Consider the following 16,250-nt stretch of genomic DNA (forward strand, 5'->3'; position numbering starts at 1 on the left):
TACCCCGACCAGGAATCGCACGCCCAGCCTTTCGGTGTACGGGATGACGCTCCGAGCAGCTGAGCCGCATCAGCCGGGACAGGAGCACTGCCATCCTCCCTGTTCCCCTGTGATAGGGGCTCAGGGGGACTTGCCCGAGGTCACGCAGGGCGCCAGCAGCAGAGCTGAGGTTGCAACCAGACTCCATGCCCTAACCACTGGGTGCTCGCTGTCCCCGCGCCGGCCCCATTCCGTGTGCTGCTTTGTGTGTGTTGTGCTTATTGGCCAGCGGGGGTGGGGGTGTGCGCTGAGGAGCCAGAAGGCAGCCTGCCCTGATGGCCGACGAGGTGGGGGGTGTCACGCAGAGCTCCTGCACCCCCTGCTCTCTGTGCGACCCGGGCTCTCTCTGCACCTCAGCGTCCTCGTCTGCAGTGGCTCCATAGCCCCGCCATGGGGAGGGGTGTGAGGTGCTCCGTACAGGCACACGGTGCTCGGGGGACCCTTCTGAATCAGCCAGGACTCTGGGACACCAGGGCAAACGGGCCCCAAGTCCAGAAGGGAGTGGACCGGCTCACAGAACTGTACAGAAGCACAGAGGGCGGACCCGGGATCCGGGTGCAGCTGGAGGGAGCGGTCGGACCATATGGTCAGGATCCTGCCTCTCCCCAGCCCTGGCCCCAGCCTTCCTTGGAGTTGGCAAAAATCTCAGGCCACCACAGAGGCAAGATGGCCATTAGCGCCTCCGGGTGTCCAGGCGGTGCCAGCTCGAGGGCTGGGTCCACCTGGGGTTTTGTGTGCGTCCTGAGCCAGTTACAGCGGCTGGGGGATGGTGTCCCGGGTTGGCCAGGCCCGGGCCTCTGGCCTCTCCTGAGATCCAGGGGGAACTGGGAGGCACCTCGGCAGGAACAAGTGGGGCTGCGTCCTGAAGAGCGAAAGCCCACCCTCCAGCCCCACCCCAGCGTGGCCACACCCGAGTCCCTCTCCCCAGATGATGCCTGGGCACCAGGTGCAGCCACCACCCCCTGGGGTAATGTCAGGACAGAAGTGCTCACTTTACAGCAAAATTACTTACCTAATTAGGCGCTAGGGAGCTGGCAGGAGGAGGTGGGGGTTTGTTGACTTTTTTTAGACTTTTAGCCCTGAAGCCACCTGATAAAATAACTGTGTAATTAGGAATTAAAATTTTCTCACTCCTGCAAGTGATGTCTTACTTGGGGCCTGAGGAAAGTCAGCCCAGTTGTTCTTTGCTCACCGTGGCCCCTCTTTGCCCCCTTTTTTTGGGGGGGGTGGGACACTCCCACAGCTGCCCTCCAGGGCGAGAGGAGGAGGAAGGCGGCAGGAGAGGGCAGGCTAACACCTCCACAGGTGTTACGCTCCTGGATTCCCTCGGTGCCTACTGTGTGCGGCCGGGCTGGTGCCGGGGCGGGAGGCTGTGCCTGAGGAGGAGAGGGGCTCGGCCGGCCTTCAACCAGTCTGTGGATGATGCGGCAGCCCCCTGCCCTCACTGGTCCAAGTCTGGGGACCCCATGGTCTCTCAAGGGTCCTGCTGGGATGGCACCGCCTTGTCCACAGCGGTCACCTGCTCACGTACAGCCCGTCTCTGATTTTCCTCCCTCCCCCCTCCCTCGCTGTGCTTCCTGGGATCTCCTCCCGGATAAACTGCTGCTCCCAAGTCCTTGGCTGTGTGAAGGAGCCAGAGCAAAGAGGGCGAGCTCGTCCCAGGCTGCGGGGAGGGCCTGGGCAAGGCTTCCTGGGGGAGGCGGTCTGCAAGGAAGGGTGAGGGTGAGGAGAAAGGGCACTGAGCAGAGAATGGATGGGGGGCAGAGAGGAGCACGTTTGGGGAGCTCGGCGGGCCTGGTAGGGTGCCTGGGAACCTGGGGTAGGAGCAGGGTTGGGGGGAGGGGACGGATGCAGGCAGGAGGGCCTTGAAGGCTGTGGCCAGGGGCTTGGCCTTTGATCTGAGCCAATGGGGAGGCAGTGAAGGTTTAACTTGGGGAGGGACACAGCTAGATTGGAGTCGTGGAAGGTTTTCTCCTGCTGAGGATGGGCTGTGGGGGGAGGAGGCAGGAGGCAGGAGACCAGCGGGGAGGCTGCTGCAGCTGTCGGGAGAGAAGGATGGTGACCGGACTCGGCCGGCCGGGGGTGGAGGAGCTGTCCGTGGACTGTCCCATGCTGGGCTCGTTGGTGCACGGAGTCACCATCGGGGTGGTGTGCTTCCCAGGGCGCAGAGGAAAACCCACAGTTCTTACCTCCCGGCTGCATGCTCTCCCCCTTGCCTCTCCCCAACCTCCCCAATCTAGTGTATCCGCTTCCTCTTAGAGAAGGAGAATTTTAGCAGTTTCCTTTGTGCACCTCCTGTGTGCTCTTTATCACTGAATGCATTTGCACCCAGTCTTGTTCCCCAGACAGGAGAGGCAGGTGCAGCGAACACCCCCAAAAGGTCCACGGAACGTGGGAGTTAGAACCTGGGAGAAGAGTTTAGGCAAATGGATTCCCTGGAAGGATCCACAGCGCTAAGATCTTTCCTGCTGCTAAGGACTCAGTGATTCATCCTGTTTCCCCTGTTGACTTGACTGCCAGGAAGCTCAGACAGAGCTAATATCTTGACACTAAATTCTCCAAGGAATTTCCCTTGGGGGGCTTTTCAATGGATGAGGTCTTGGGAAGTTTTGCAGAAGGTGTGTTCCCACCCTACAGACCTGGAGGATCAGGTCAGGGGTAAAGGGCAAGGGCCAGCGTGGGTGCCCCTCATTTAAACAAGAGCTAAGAGGCCCAGACTGTGGGCCATGGGTTCTATGAGGAGGGACGTGGAGCCCGTGCAGCAGTGTGGGATGGGGCATCAGATACCAAATAGGGTGGTCCTGAGGGCTCCCATAGCAGCTGTGCCCTGGTGGCTTGTGGCTGCGATCCACCCGGTCCAGGGGACCATGAACAGGGTTGATGTGGGATCCATGTAACGTGTGGGCACTCAAAGAGGTCAACGCAGGGTGAGAATGAGCACAGTGCCTGGCGGGCAGCCGCCTTCAGAAGCCGTTTGCTTTTTCCTGTCTAACCATCCTCTATGAAGCATCTATTTATTTTTGTTGTGAGACTTCATGGGGATGGGAACCAGTCCTGGTCTGGCACCTGCTGCAGCTCCGCGGGTGAGCCCTGGGGCTCTGGCACAGAGCACTGGGGTGGGTCCCATCGGCGTGCGCTGGGACCCCCGCCCTCCGGCACACTCAGCAAAGCAGGCGCTGAGCCTGGGGACCCAGCTCCTCCCAGGGCTTCCTGCTGCCCCGTTGGCAGGATGAGGGAGCCAGAGCGGGAGGAGGGGGGCTGCCGGTGGGGGCAGGGCGTGGGGGAGGGGCTGGCTGGAGCTGAGCCTGGCGCCTGCGGTGGGGTGGCGCAGTGGCTCTCTCTCCTAAGCCGGATGTGTGCACGCGCACACCCGTGTGAGCGTGCCTGTTTGTGTGCCCATGTGTGCCGCCCCCGCAGCGCCTTCGTCGCACAGACCCCCTCGGCTGCCTGGAGAGCTCTTTCTACAAAACATGAAAATGACAGTTTGGCTCACCCACGCGCGGAATCCTCATGTGGCTCTACTCCCCCGGTGCCCCCTTCTCGGATCATCCTCCGCCCTCACTGCCTGCCCCCCAAGGTCTCACCTCAGCCCGCTGCTCTGCCTGGCTGCGGCCGCTGGTGCCCCAGCTCCCCCCCCCCCCCGCCGCCTTTGATCCCCTGGGTCTCTCTCTGTAGTTCTAGGTCTCTGTCACTTTTTTTGGTCACGCCCCCTCATCTGAATTTGGGCTCTGGCAGGAGAGTGTGTTAATGAGGGTGCCCAAGGAGTGAGTGTGTGCACGCGCACCAATGGTTGTGTGCAGGTGCATGACTGTGTGTGCATGCGTGCATGTGTGAGCGTGTGTGCGTGTGTGCATGTGTGCGTGCGTGCGTGTGTGTGTGTGTGTAAGGGGGAGACGGGGTGTGGGGGAGAGAGAGAACAGAGCTACCGCCTGTGCCCCAGAAAGCGGTGGGGTGGATGAGGCATTTCAGGCAAAGGAAGCTTTCACTCAATTACTCTTCAAGCAGAGGGAGGGGGTGGCGGCTGTACAACAACCAGACAGGTTTGCATGTGTGTAGAAAAAGGCTTCATTTCCTGCTGATGGTGGTGACAGGTGGAGCTGGCAGCAGCCGCTGGAGCCCTGGGGTGCAGGCTGGGGGCGGCGGGGAGGGGTTTGGTGCTTTGGGGCACCGGGGTCAGGCTGGGTCAGCGGGGGGAGGGAGGCTGGCGGCAAGTAAGCAGGTGGGATCTGGTGGAAGAGGAGGGGACCACACGGGGACCTCAGAGACTTGCCTCCTGGGGAGACCTGGGGAGCCGTCCTGGGGGAGGTGGGCTGCAGCCACAGGGTGGTGGACTGGGCCGTTAGGTGGAGGGAAGGCCTGCCTGGTGAGCCCGCGGCCCGGCAACGGCAACGAGACCAGGGCAGTCAACGAGACCAGGGCAGTCAACGAGACCAGGGCAGTCGTGAGGGCTTGGGTGTTGTCTTTGCCTTTGAGGCTCTCCCCTGCCTGAGGGGGCGCCGCTGAGGGTAGGGGCTGATCCGAGTCATTCTTGGGTTCGCTTTCATCTACGCTGGCTTGGTTCGGGGAGGACCGTGGTGGGGAAGAAGCTCCGGGACTGCAGGGGCAGCTGCACGGAGCCTCGAAACGTCGATAGGGCTTCAGCAGACAGAGACGAGGGTGGTGATGTCCAGTGGCCCCCTGGGGGCAGCCCAGCGATCTTGGCTTCTCAGTCCTCCCTCTGGGGAAGGGGCCGACCCTCCCTTTTCCAGAGGCTGCTCTGGGAGTGGGGACAGGGCCACCTGGCCCAGTGCGGGGACACACAGTGGGGACACAGGGTCTCTGCTCCTCCATTCCCTCTGCCCCAGCAACAACCACCGATCCTCAGGACAGGCTAGGAGGGCGGTGTCACCGCGCCTGCCCCCAGAGGAGGAGACAGCCCGAATTCTGACCTCCTTTTCCTACCTACCCCTCTCAGGCAGGCGTGGGCACACGTGGGTGGGTGTGGGTGGCCAGAGACCTCGGTGGTCTGGCCCGTGGCCTTGCCTTCTCTCCTGCCGCACCCCCCACATGCTTCCCTTTTCTCCACAGGATGGTGGAGTACTCGCTGGACCTTCAGAACATCAACCTGTCGGCCATCCGCACTGTGCGTGTCCTGAGGCCCCTCAAAGCCATCAACCGTGTGCCCAGTGAGTTGGTGCCCCTCCCCCCACCCCTGGCCCACAGAGACACCCGTTTACTCAGAAAAGACTGGCCAGAACCTTTCAGTGCCGGGCCTGTGCTGGCCACGGGACCTCTCGGTGGCCGGACGGAGATTGGCCCTGCTCTCATGGGGCTCATGGGTCCTGTGTGAGCCTGAAGATGCTGGAGGGTGGCTTCGATGCCAAGTTGCCAAAAAACTTGGCCGCAGCGTGCTGGGGAGCCTGGCTCTTCAGGAGCAAGGTTCCTTGGGGGGAGGTGCTGTCACGGCGAGCAAGGTACGGAGAGGGGCCGCTCCGGTTGAGGGAGGACACTGGGCAGCGTTCACCAAGGAGAGGACCCCCAGACCCCTCGCCTGTGCTGAGTGACTTAGGACTAGAGCTCTGTTACCTACCTGCACGTGACAGGTGTGCACGTGCTGGGCTGTGCGCCCGTGGGAAGTGTGTGCACCTCTGAGGGTGTGCGTGCGTGTGAGGGTGTATCAGGGTGTCCAACCTTTTGGCGTCTCTGGGCCACACAGGAAAAAGAGGAATTGTCTTGGGCCACACGTTAAATATACAAACACTAACGAAAAATGAGCAAAATTAAGATTTTAAGTAAATTTACAATTTTGTGCTGGGCTGCATTTGTAGCCATCCTGAGCTGTGTGCAGCCCGTGGGCTGTGGATTGGATACACCTGCATGTGAACGTATGAGGGTGTGCACATGGGTGTGTGTACACATGTGAGGGTGTGTGTACACATATGAGGGGCATGTGCATGTGGCAGTGTGTGCGTATGTAAGGGCATATATGCATGTGAGAGCATGTGCTTGTGAGCGTGTGCACATATGAGGTGGTGTGCACATGTGGGTGGGGTGGACATGTGTCACATGCGCACATAAGGGAGTGTGGGCACATGTTCCCCCGTCCCCCTCTCCCACTATGTGAGAGCTCATTATCTGGCTCCTGGCTGTGGAGGTCACTTCCAAGCCCCTAGCGCCTGCCTGCCTGGTTCTCCAGAGAAGGGCAGGATGGGCCCTGTGCTCCGTCTTGCAGGGCGGGAGAGCCAGGGAGTTCGGGTCCCTCCTCGGGGGCCTCCTCCCTGCTAATAGGCAGCAGCGCTGGGAAGCCGGGCGGAGGAGTCGAGAGTGCCGTCTTCCGCTCTGAGCTGACTCCCCCTCTCAGCTGGCAAACGAGCCTTGTTCTCAGAAACTGGCGTGGGGATTGTCGAGAGCAGGAACACTCTGGAGCGCAAATTATAACCAGGGTGCCCCTCCCCCGACTTAGAGACTTCCTGCTGCTCCCTCTGGACAGGGGACTTAAGGTAGATTCATGTTCCTGAGTAACAATTAACAGGACCCTCAGGAAGTCAGAGCAGGTCCGTTGACCCAGTTTCCCCTCCACGGAAGGGGCAGCGTGGTACCCAGGTGCCATGCCCTCTGTCTAGAGTCACCAGGGAATGAGTGACATGGGGACACAGGCTCTCTGAAGTGCTTCCTAGAGAGGTTTGGTTGGTTGCCTTCTTTTTTCTAGATGTTTCCCTGAAACATTTCACATCCTCTCCTGTATCTTTAGAGCTGCTTTTACCCAAAGACTTATTTCTTTTCAACAATAGCCTGTAGCTTTCCAGTTCGCCACTAGATGGCAGGCTGGAGAGTTGTGAATAGGCAAAGTCAAATTATAGGTTATTAGTTACAAAGCTGTGGAGAGTGGGGTGGTTGCCCGCCGTTTCAAAAGTAGCTTAAAAACACAACCAACCAGGAAGACTCAGTTGGGTCGTCTGGGAATGCAAGTTCTGGTTTTCGGCTGTGTCAGGAGCATGCCGTGTGAGCTGGGAGGTCTCTTAGTGTCTCTGGGCCTCAGTTTCCCCACTTGCCCAAAGCAGGAGGAAGGGCTCGATTAGATGCATGGTTTTAAACTTTGTCCAGGGTGGGTGGGGGACCTGGAAGTCACAGTGCTTTTTGCCCCATGAAATGTGTCCCTCCAACGCCCCCCCCAACTCCCCCACCGCAGGTCTCTGACTGCTGAGCCGCTGACGGGTAAAGGGAAGGAGACAGGATGGAGGAGGAGGCTGGGGAGGGAGGGAGGAAGCACCAGACATTGAGCCAGGAGGCTGGGTTCTGATTGCTTGCTGAGTGACCTTTCATACGTCACTAGTCTTTTCTGAGTCTTGGCGAGATGGGGCTGGATTATCTCTAAAAGTGCCCCCTTCTGGCACCAGCTGACTCCAGCTCTCGCCCGGCCCACACACCCCTTAGGCCTGTGCAGTGCCTCCCAAAGCCTGCTGGCCAAGCCGTTTAACTATGATAGGGTTTTTTTCCCTCTCTCTCTGTCTATCCAGTGAGAAACTAGGGCAATCACTGCTAAGGCCTGAGCCAGCTGAGCCTGAGCTGCTGGCCCACATGTGCACCCGGGCACAGCACGCCCTGGTCCGGGCTGTGGAGGGGGGAGGAACAGAGGCCTGGGGAGCTCAGGGGAGGTGGGGGTGGGGAGATGCTGAGTCTGGCCTGGGCCACTGCCCACCCCGCAGAACCTGCCCAGCCACAATCCCGGGTTCAGCAAGAACTCACCTCAATGCAGGGGCCTCTGGGCGGGGCCTGGGATGGGGCGGTGCAGAGAGGTGGAGACGCCGAGGACAGAGCAGCCCAGAGCTGTCAGTGCTGTGGGGAAGGCTGCTGTCGGTCCCCAGCTGCGGGACCAGGAGCTGGAGGTGTGCTCTGCACTGACAGGTCCTGGGTCTCATCCCTTTACTTGCCTGCTCCTCTCGGGGCCTCAATTTCTCCTGCGATAAAATGGGGTTAATGACACCCCTTTCTGTGTAGTTTGGTACGGATGAGATACCCTAGTGTGGGTCAAAAGCTTAACCTCGCATGCAGCGAGTGGTCAGTCGGTGCTCCTGTTATGAAGAGGTGCTGGGGACATCGAGGGTGGAGGGGGCGGCATCGTGGCCTCTTTGCAGAATCTGGATTTGGAAGACGCTCGCCAAGTGCACAGGGGATCGGGAGGGTGTCCACAGAGGACAACCCCCCCCTCATGCAGAGGTGAGAGGAGGAACCAGCTTGGGGACAGTGTGGCTGGACAAGGCTGTGGGTGGGCAGAGCGGTAGGTGACTTCCCAAATCTTCCAGAGAAGTACTAGTAATGAAAAATGGCTAAAATTTATCAGGTGCTTACAACAGACCCATCACGGTGCTTTACACAAGCAATATTGTATCTTCACAACAGCCCTAGGATACGGGCCCACTTTATAGGTGGGGAAACTGAGGCAGAGAGCACTTGAGTAACTTGCCCAAGGCCACACAGCTGGCTGGGGGCAGAGCCAGGATTTGAACCTGTGCTTGTACTGCCCCGGAGCTTTTCGCTCCTTTTCACGACCTCCTTTCTCTCCTTTTAGCCACCCAGCCCTTCTGCAGGGCACCCGGAAGGCCCCCTCCCACACCCAGGGTCAATGCATAGACTGAAATGATACCCTCAAGGCCCCCTCTGAATGCCTTGCACTGTCAGGGTGCAGGGTTCTCATGGAACTGGGTCCCGTGCAGCCTGACAGGGACAAGTCAGGGCTGGAGGCAGGACAGGGCAGGGCAGGGCAGGGCAGCGGTTAGCGCAGAGCGCGGCCTCCTATCTGCCCTGCCAGCACACAGAGCTTGGTCCCGTGTGCATTAGCTGCAGGGCCTGGGGAAAGAGTCTCTTCCTGCTTTGCTCCCCTGTCCGCCCAGCAGGAACAGCACACAGCACCTCCGTGTGGCGCATCTGCAGCGCCAGCACACTGCCCAACCCAGCTCTCCTCACGGGGAAGGGCCAGTGTCAGGGCTGTAGGCTGCAGCGTCCGGGGCAGGTAGACCAGGGTTTGTGTCTGGGAGCTTGCCCAGTGGCTTGGCTTCACCTCTCGTGCCTCAGTTTCCCCATCCCCGGCTAGACTGTGGGGCTTGCCCAGTGGAGTCTCACACTCCTGAGTGCTTGCAATTAGCCTTGCTGAGGATCACGGAGACTTAGAATTATTTGTGCAGCTGCGGAATCCTCGACTCTTGGTTTTAGAAGGAGAAGCCTCAGAACAGTTTGGTCCTGGGTGCACAGCATTTCCCACTGCCCATCACGCGGAGGGGCCCTGGACGCATGGCCAGCTCCTGGCCCTTGGGGCCCAGGTCTGCTCTGGCTCTTTCTGCCAGGTGCATGCTGGGACAGGCCAGCCATGCTGAGGATGGAGGAGGGAGGCCCCAGGACTTCTTCTTGGACTCGGTCCTGGGGGCCATGGATCGAAAAGGCAGTTGGGAGATGTGCTTTGAAACAGAGCTTGGTGAAATCTCCATATTTTCACTTGGAGATTTCACTTGTGTGTTTACTTGGAACTTGGAGGATATTAAAGGAGGCTCTGACCCCAGGCACACCTTGGACTTCAGGGCTATCTGTTCTCGGCTCCCAAGCCACCCTGTGGGAGAAAGGCCTGGAAGCTCCTATGCGGGAGGAAGGAAGGGAGGGAGGAAGGGAGGAAGGAAGATGGGGTGCAGAGGCCCGATTTCCCCAGGGAATTGGGCTTCCCTGAAGAGATGGAGGTGGGAGAGCATCTGGCCAGAGCATTTGGTGAGAGCCTGAGTCAGCAACAAGAAAAGAGCAGCCAGAACTGTGAAAGAAGGAGTGCTGGGAGGTGGGGCAGGGTGAAGGGAGACCCCCGACTCCCCAGGTCACATTCCCTGTACAAATTGGGGGGGGAGAAATTCCTGGGTGGGACAGCAGATCAAGGGAGTGGGCCAGTACATATTCATCCATCCATACATCCATCCACCTACCCACCCATCCAGCCATCCACCCACCCACCCACCCACCCACCCATCCAACCATCCATCCATCCATCCATCCACCCACCCACCCACCCATCCACACATCCACCCACCCATCCATCCATCCATCCAACCATCCATCCATCCATCCATCCATCCACCCACCCACACATCCATCCACCCACCCACCCACCCATCCACCCACCCACCCACCCACCCACCCATTAACCCACCCACCCACCCATCCACCCACCCACCCATCAACCCACCCACCCATCCATCCACCCACCCACCCACCCATCCATTCAACCATCCATCCATCCATCCATCCACCCACCCGCCCACCCATCCACACATCCACCCACCCATCCATCCATCCATCCAACCATCCATCCATCCATCCATCCATCCACCCACCCATCCATCCACCCACCCACACATCCATCCACCCACCCACCCACCCATCCACCCACCCACCCACCCACCCACCCATTAACCCACCCACCCACCCATCCACCCACCCACCCATCCACCCACCCACCCATCCACCCACCCATCCAACCATCCATCCATCCATCCATCCACCCACCCACCCACCCATCCACACATCCACCCACCCATCCATCCATCCATCCAACCATCCATCCATCCATCCATCCATCCACCCACCCATCCATCCACCCACCCACACATCCATCCACCCACCCACCCACCCATCCACCCACCCACCCACCCACCCACCCATTAACCCACCCACCCACCCATCCACCCACCCACCCATCCACCCACCCACCCATCCATCCACCCACCCACCCACCCATCCATTCAACCATCCATCCATCCATCCATCCAACCATCCATCCATCCATCCGTCCATCCATCCATCCATCCAAACATCCATCCATCCATCCATCCGTCCATCCATCCATCCATCCATCCATCCAAAGTAGCATCCACTGAGGGGCCAGCAGGCCAGGCCCTGGGTCAAACATGGGGCCTCAGAGAAGTCTCAGATGCAGCCCCACTCTGCAGGGACACACGTGAACCAGGAGCTGTGGGCCAGTGGGACATGTGCTCTAACACACGGAGACAGCGGGCCGAGGGGAAGGGCCCCCATGTTCCTGAAGGGGGTTTCACAGAAGAAGAGTGGGGTCAGGATGCTTGAAGAGTGAGTAGATCTTTGTGCCACAGTGGGTGCAGAGACTGTCTGAGGGGCACGGGCCAGACCCACACCCTGAGGCATGGGCTTGACGGCCTTGGGAAGGGACCCGAGGCCCCTCCCGGGACAGAGGGTGCAAGGGTGCCCACTTCTTGGCTCGGGTGTGTTTCCCATCTCAGGAGTGGGCGCTGGGGCCCCTCCTTAGCTCAGAGGCACCCCCAGCTGGACTGGGATGGCAGCTGTGTCCTGGGGCTGGGTTGTATGCTGCCTGCCAGACCTCCTGGACTCCTGCTGTGCCCCTGATTAGTTGGCATTAGCAATGGCACGAGGAGCAGACGGCCCTTCCCGGTCACTCAGCACCCTCCACTCACCTGGCCAGAGCAGAGAGAGAGGGGAGCCCCGTGGCCAGGCTGCAACCTCGGGCCCCCTTGCCCTGGGCCCCTCGCCTTGGCTGTGGGCTGCACCCCCGGCAGAAGCTGTTGTGAGTCAGGCTATTTCCACATGAGCGGGCCTGGCAGAGTGGCCGTGCTAATATGGGCTGACAGCTCCTGTCTGCAGAGAGACTAGGGGCCTCCAGGGGCGATGACGGTCAGGAAGCACACCTGCCAGCTCCTCCCAGGTCCCCTACTGCCGCCAAAGCTGCTGCCCAGCTTCCCTTAGAACAGAGGGTCCTGTCTAGGTGTCCCGGGTGGAAAGGGGTGAAAAGGTTGAGTGGCCCTGTTCGGTGCCCACCTGTCATCTGTTTCCTCCTCGCTCCTGACTTTCAGTGCCCAGAGGCTGTCTCTACCTTGGTGCCACCCACCTGGTGCTCCAGGCCACACACGTCTCTCCTGAACCCCGGACCCCGAGATCTTATGAAATGACATCATATGGATGTATATCAGGCACCCTGGATGCCACATGTCCACATGGAGCTCCGCTCCGCTGACAGCCACTCCACACCTCTGGCCTCGAGCCCCAAATCTGGGAGGCGTCCCAGCTCCTCTCTTGCTCCTGCACCCCACATTCCACCCCCTTCTCAGCCCTCTGCTTCCCTCTCCTCTCTCTGCCTCCATCTCCTTTGCCCGGTGCCAGGGGAATGGAGGGCAGAGTGGAACCATCTGACTCGCCTTGGCTAATTACTGGACCGTGGACATAAAAAGAGGATTAGCCGGGGTCTTGCGGGGTCCTCCGTGACTCCCTGTCCCTGGCACGAAAGTGATAGACTCATTCTTAGTCCCTAATTAGCTAAGCGCGCCTTGGCTCCATGGCCCTGGGGCTCCCTGGGCCCCAGGGAGGACGGGAAGTGAGCTGGGGCCCAGCTCAGGAGAGGGGTGGGGGCAGGCAGCAGGGATCGGGCTGCCATTCAGGGAAGTCAGGCGGGCGGGTTTTCAGGAGCCGTTCAGAATTTTAATATCCTGGAGAACAAGGGATCTGTAATTAATTGAGCAGCAAAGCCTGGGCCCAGCGGAGCAGCCAGGCGGGGATTGTGCTGAGCCGCCTCCTGCCTCCTAGAGGCCTTTCTGATCCAGCCCCTTCTCACGGCCGCTGCCTGGCCCTCTGGGCCTGCCTCTGGCCTCTGCCCCGGCCTCCAGGGCCGCCCCTTCTTGTTTAAACCCCGGAGCCCATCGAGGGCTCAGCCTGCTTAGAAAGCTGCCGTCTGGCCTTCCCGACCGGTCACCTAGCACAGAGCCCCACACTCCTTGGACCCCAAGCAGGACCGGGGCGCCGTCTGAATGGTTGCACCCTGTGCCTTGGTCACAAGCTCCTGCCACATGGAGGGTCAAGTCAGCTCAAGTCAGGCCCCTGGGCAGGTGCCCGGGGCTGCCCCGCCCCGGGTATGGTCCTCTTCCCCCAACACTGGCATCCCCTGTCCCGTTGCTGCTAGACTGCAAGTTCTTAGGGGGTAAAAAATGGGACTTGTTCATCCTTGGACCCCCAGGTGACCCGCACTGTCCCCGGCATACAGCCGCATTGATGAGTGTTCAGTGAGCGAGTGAATGGGGGACTCCAGAAAGGCCTGTGGTGACTCAGTTGGCATCCAGGTGGATAAGAGGGCGCTTGATCTACTCTTTTGCTTCCCTCCTCCCAACATCCCTGGTACGCTTTGGTGGGGCGGATGCAGGGAGTTGGGGTGTTGGGCCCTCACTTATCATGCTCTGCTGGCAGCTGGCGGCAGTTGCCTGCAAGGGGGGCCGTGGCTTCCCGAGAGGGGGCTGACCTAATTTTGTGGGGAGGGAGAATGGGGGTGGGCATTATTGATTGGAAACCACTCCACACAGAGCTCATGATGCAAATCCCAAATAATTCCCCTTGTTAATAACCACCTAACCATCTCCCCTGGAATGAGCTAAAATCTGGACAGAGCCACTGTTCTTAGCACCGTTTTTCCATCCTCCTCTCTCCTACCTTCCACTCTCTCCCCATGACTTGTCATCCAACAAACGCTGGCGAGCCTCTGCTCTGGACCAGCACCTGCTGGGCCCTGGGAGCCCTGAGGTGCCTCCGACACAGGCCAAGGAGCTTACAGCCCAGTGGAAGGGATGGGAGGCAAACTGATAGCTATACACCAGAGCTGGGAGAAGACTAGGTGTGGATGGGCCCTCGCGGTTGGGCAGCGTGCAGCCTGTGCAACCACACGCGAGAGCCCAGGCCAGGTCAGGGGTGCCGAGGTTGCCCAGAGCTGGGGAGAGAGAGATGGACTCTGCCTGGGATGGAATGGGAAATGGTAGGGGAAGTCTTCGCTGGGGGCAGGTAGAGCTTCAGGTGGGCTGTGGTGGCTGAATAGGGGTTTTCCAGGCACCAGAGAGAAGAAAGAGAGAGATAACACAAGTAAGAACATGGGAGCTGTGAGATCCCACGGTGTGTTTAGGGAACTTCAAATAGTTTGGTATTGCATAGGGTGCAAATTGGTGAGAGAGGTGGGGAGAGGGGGAGAGAGAGAGGAATCTGGAGAGGTAGGCAGTGCCGGATCTCACAAGATCTCGGGGGCATGTGCGGTCAACGGTGACATACCAGCTGTTGACCCTCTTTGGAGCCACTGATGCTCGCGTGGACTTTCTCCCAGAAAAACCCATGACATCATACCTGCATCTTCTACAACAGTTTCATAGGGTTCATGGACCACCTTTTGGGGACTTACCCCACAGCTTCCGTAGGTGATGGGGACTGAGATTTCCATGCATGGTGGCGACATGTCCAGATTTGTGTTCTAGAGAGTGGCTGTTGTCAGAAATCGCCCCCTCTCTGTCATGGGCTCTGTGCTCCCTGGGCTGGCTTCAGCCTAGGCAGGCACTGCCTTCCTGGGCAAAGGTGGGCCCGGCAGCCTCAGCGCTAACTCTTCCCAGCTTGCAGCCTCTGCAGAAATGGAGCATTTCCCTGTGGTTCCAGCAGAAGTCTCAGGGACTGACTGTCATTGGTCCTGGCTGGGGTCACATGCCCATCCTGGACCAACATCCTGGGGCGGGGGGAACAAAAAGTGCTGCTTGGCCAGGCCTAGGTCATGTGATCTCCGTGTCAGTCCAGGACTGGGAAAGGTGGCTGGGCAAAACCACAGAGGCCCCCACCCGCCTGGGGCTTGCACTCCTGTGGGTTCTCCAGTGCTCAGAGCGGCTGGATCTCCGTGCACGGAGTCAGGAGGAGTGGGTAACGTACTGAAGTCATTCTGGTAGATCTCACCCAGACTGGGGAGAGCAGGTCACTTTCTCAGGTGGGCTGTGAGGTGGGGGTACTGAGGCTGCGGGGAGAGAAAAGGCAACCCAGGGCAGGAAGGGGCCGAGGGTCACCCTGCTGCCCCCCACCCTGGGGGACTCCTGTCTCCATTTCTGTTTCCCCATTTTATCCTCTTTTTGCTGCTGGCTTGGCTGGCTCATCGCTGCTATTTCTCAGGAAGGCAAAAGGCCACTTCTCCTGACATCGGGCCAGATCTGAACCCCTTGTGGGCCATGTCTCTTCTGTAGGTGGCTCTGCCTGGTTCCATCATGCAGTGGGCTGGGTCACCAGGACAATCCTGGCCAGTATTGGTGTGTCCTGGTGTGATCAGGGGACAGCTGACTGCCCCAGAGATGAAGGGCGTTCAGGACACATCCATTAGGCACCTGCTGTGCCTATCCTGGGTGGGTGCTGAGCACAGTAGATGAGAAAGCCTAGGTCCCAGGCCCTGGACACTGGAAAGGGTGCTAGGCTTGGTGTCAGGACGCCTGGTTTAAATCCAGACTGCCATTTTCTAGCTGTGTGGCCTGAGCAAGTAGCTTCAGTTTTATGAACCTCCAGGTACCTCTTCTATAAAATTGCGGTACTATTACTAACCTCATAGAGTTGTCATCATGACTGAAGAAGGTCATATTTGTGCATTACCCAGAAGAGTGCTTGGCACATAAAAGGCCCTCCATAAATGCTTGCTTATTCATCCACAACCTAGTGGAAGTGCGTTGGGGCCCAGAGCCATTTTCATGGCCTCTGGATGGTGGGGCAGATACCAAGGAGAAGGTTTCTCTGGTGGCCACTGAGCAGGCGGGGAGCGGTAAGGAGCCCTGGGCCGTGCATCCCCACTTCTCTTCTCACTGCCCCTCTCTCCACTCCTCTGGCCCTGCTCTCCTGCCATCCTCTTTGGGCCCACTGCAGCCTGTCTGACAACGCCTGCACCCTTCTGCCTCCCAGGTATGCGGATCCTGGTGAACCTGCTCCTGGACACACTGCCCATGCTGGGGAACGTCCTCCTGCTCTGCTTCTTTGTCTTCTTCATCTTCGGCATCATCGGTGTGCAGCTGTGGGCGGGCTTGCTGCGCAACCGCTGCTTCCTGGAGGAGAACTTCACCATGTGAGTCAGGGCCCACTGCCCAGGCGGCTCCCGGCCAGTTTACCCTGGGCACCCATGGTGCCAGATATTTTAGGGCTAGGAGGTCTCCCCAGTGAGCACCTGGTCCCAGTCCTTGCTCCCAGTGGTGCAGAGAGATCAAGGGATGTGCCAGGGTGAGTTGGCTGGATGGTTGGACACTAAAATGAGCACAGAAGGTCTCTGAGCTCTCAAAATTGGTGTCATAAAGTCCTGGTCTCTACCAGGCTCTTAGATGCTCATGCAGCTCCTAGAGACTGTTTGTTACTTCATACAGAGCTTTAACTTGGTAATTGGGATTCAGGGCCAG

General features: G+C 59.4%; 1 protein-coding gene across 1 annotated transcript in view; it reads left to right on the forward strand.

Moving 5' to 3' along the window:
* The window catches only part of CACNA1I (calcium voltage-gated channel subunit alpha1 I), a 91,141-nt gene that overhangs the window by 29,551 nt on the left and 45,340 nt on the right, over positions 1-16,250 (forward strand). Inside the window, exons 4-5 of the mRNA XM_054582545.1 lie at positions 5,107-5,204; positions 15,766-15,925. Coding sequence (XP_054438520.1) covers positions 5,107-5,204; positions 15,766-15,925 — 258 coding nt within the window. The remainder of the gene's footprint in view (positions 1-5,106; positions 5,205-15,765; positions 15,926-16,250) is intronic.

Source organism: Pteronotus mesoamericanus, unplaced genomic scaffold (assembly GCF_021234165.1).
Source record: "Pteronotus mesoamericanus isolate MK-2021 breed Mesoamerican mustached bat unplaced genomic scaffold, CSHL_Meso_final contig_702, whole genome shotgun sequence".
Lineage (NCBI taxonomy): Eukaryota > Metazoa > Chordata > Mammalia > Chiroptera > Mormoopidae > Pteronotus > Pteronotus mesoamericanus.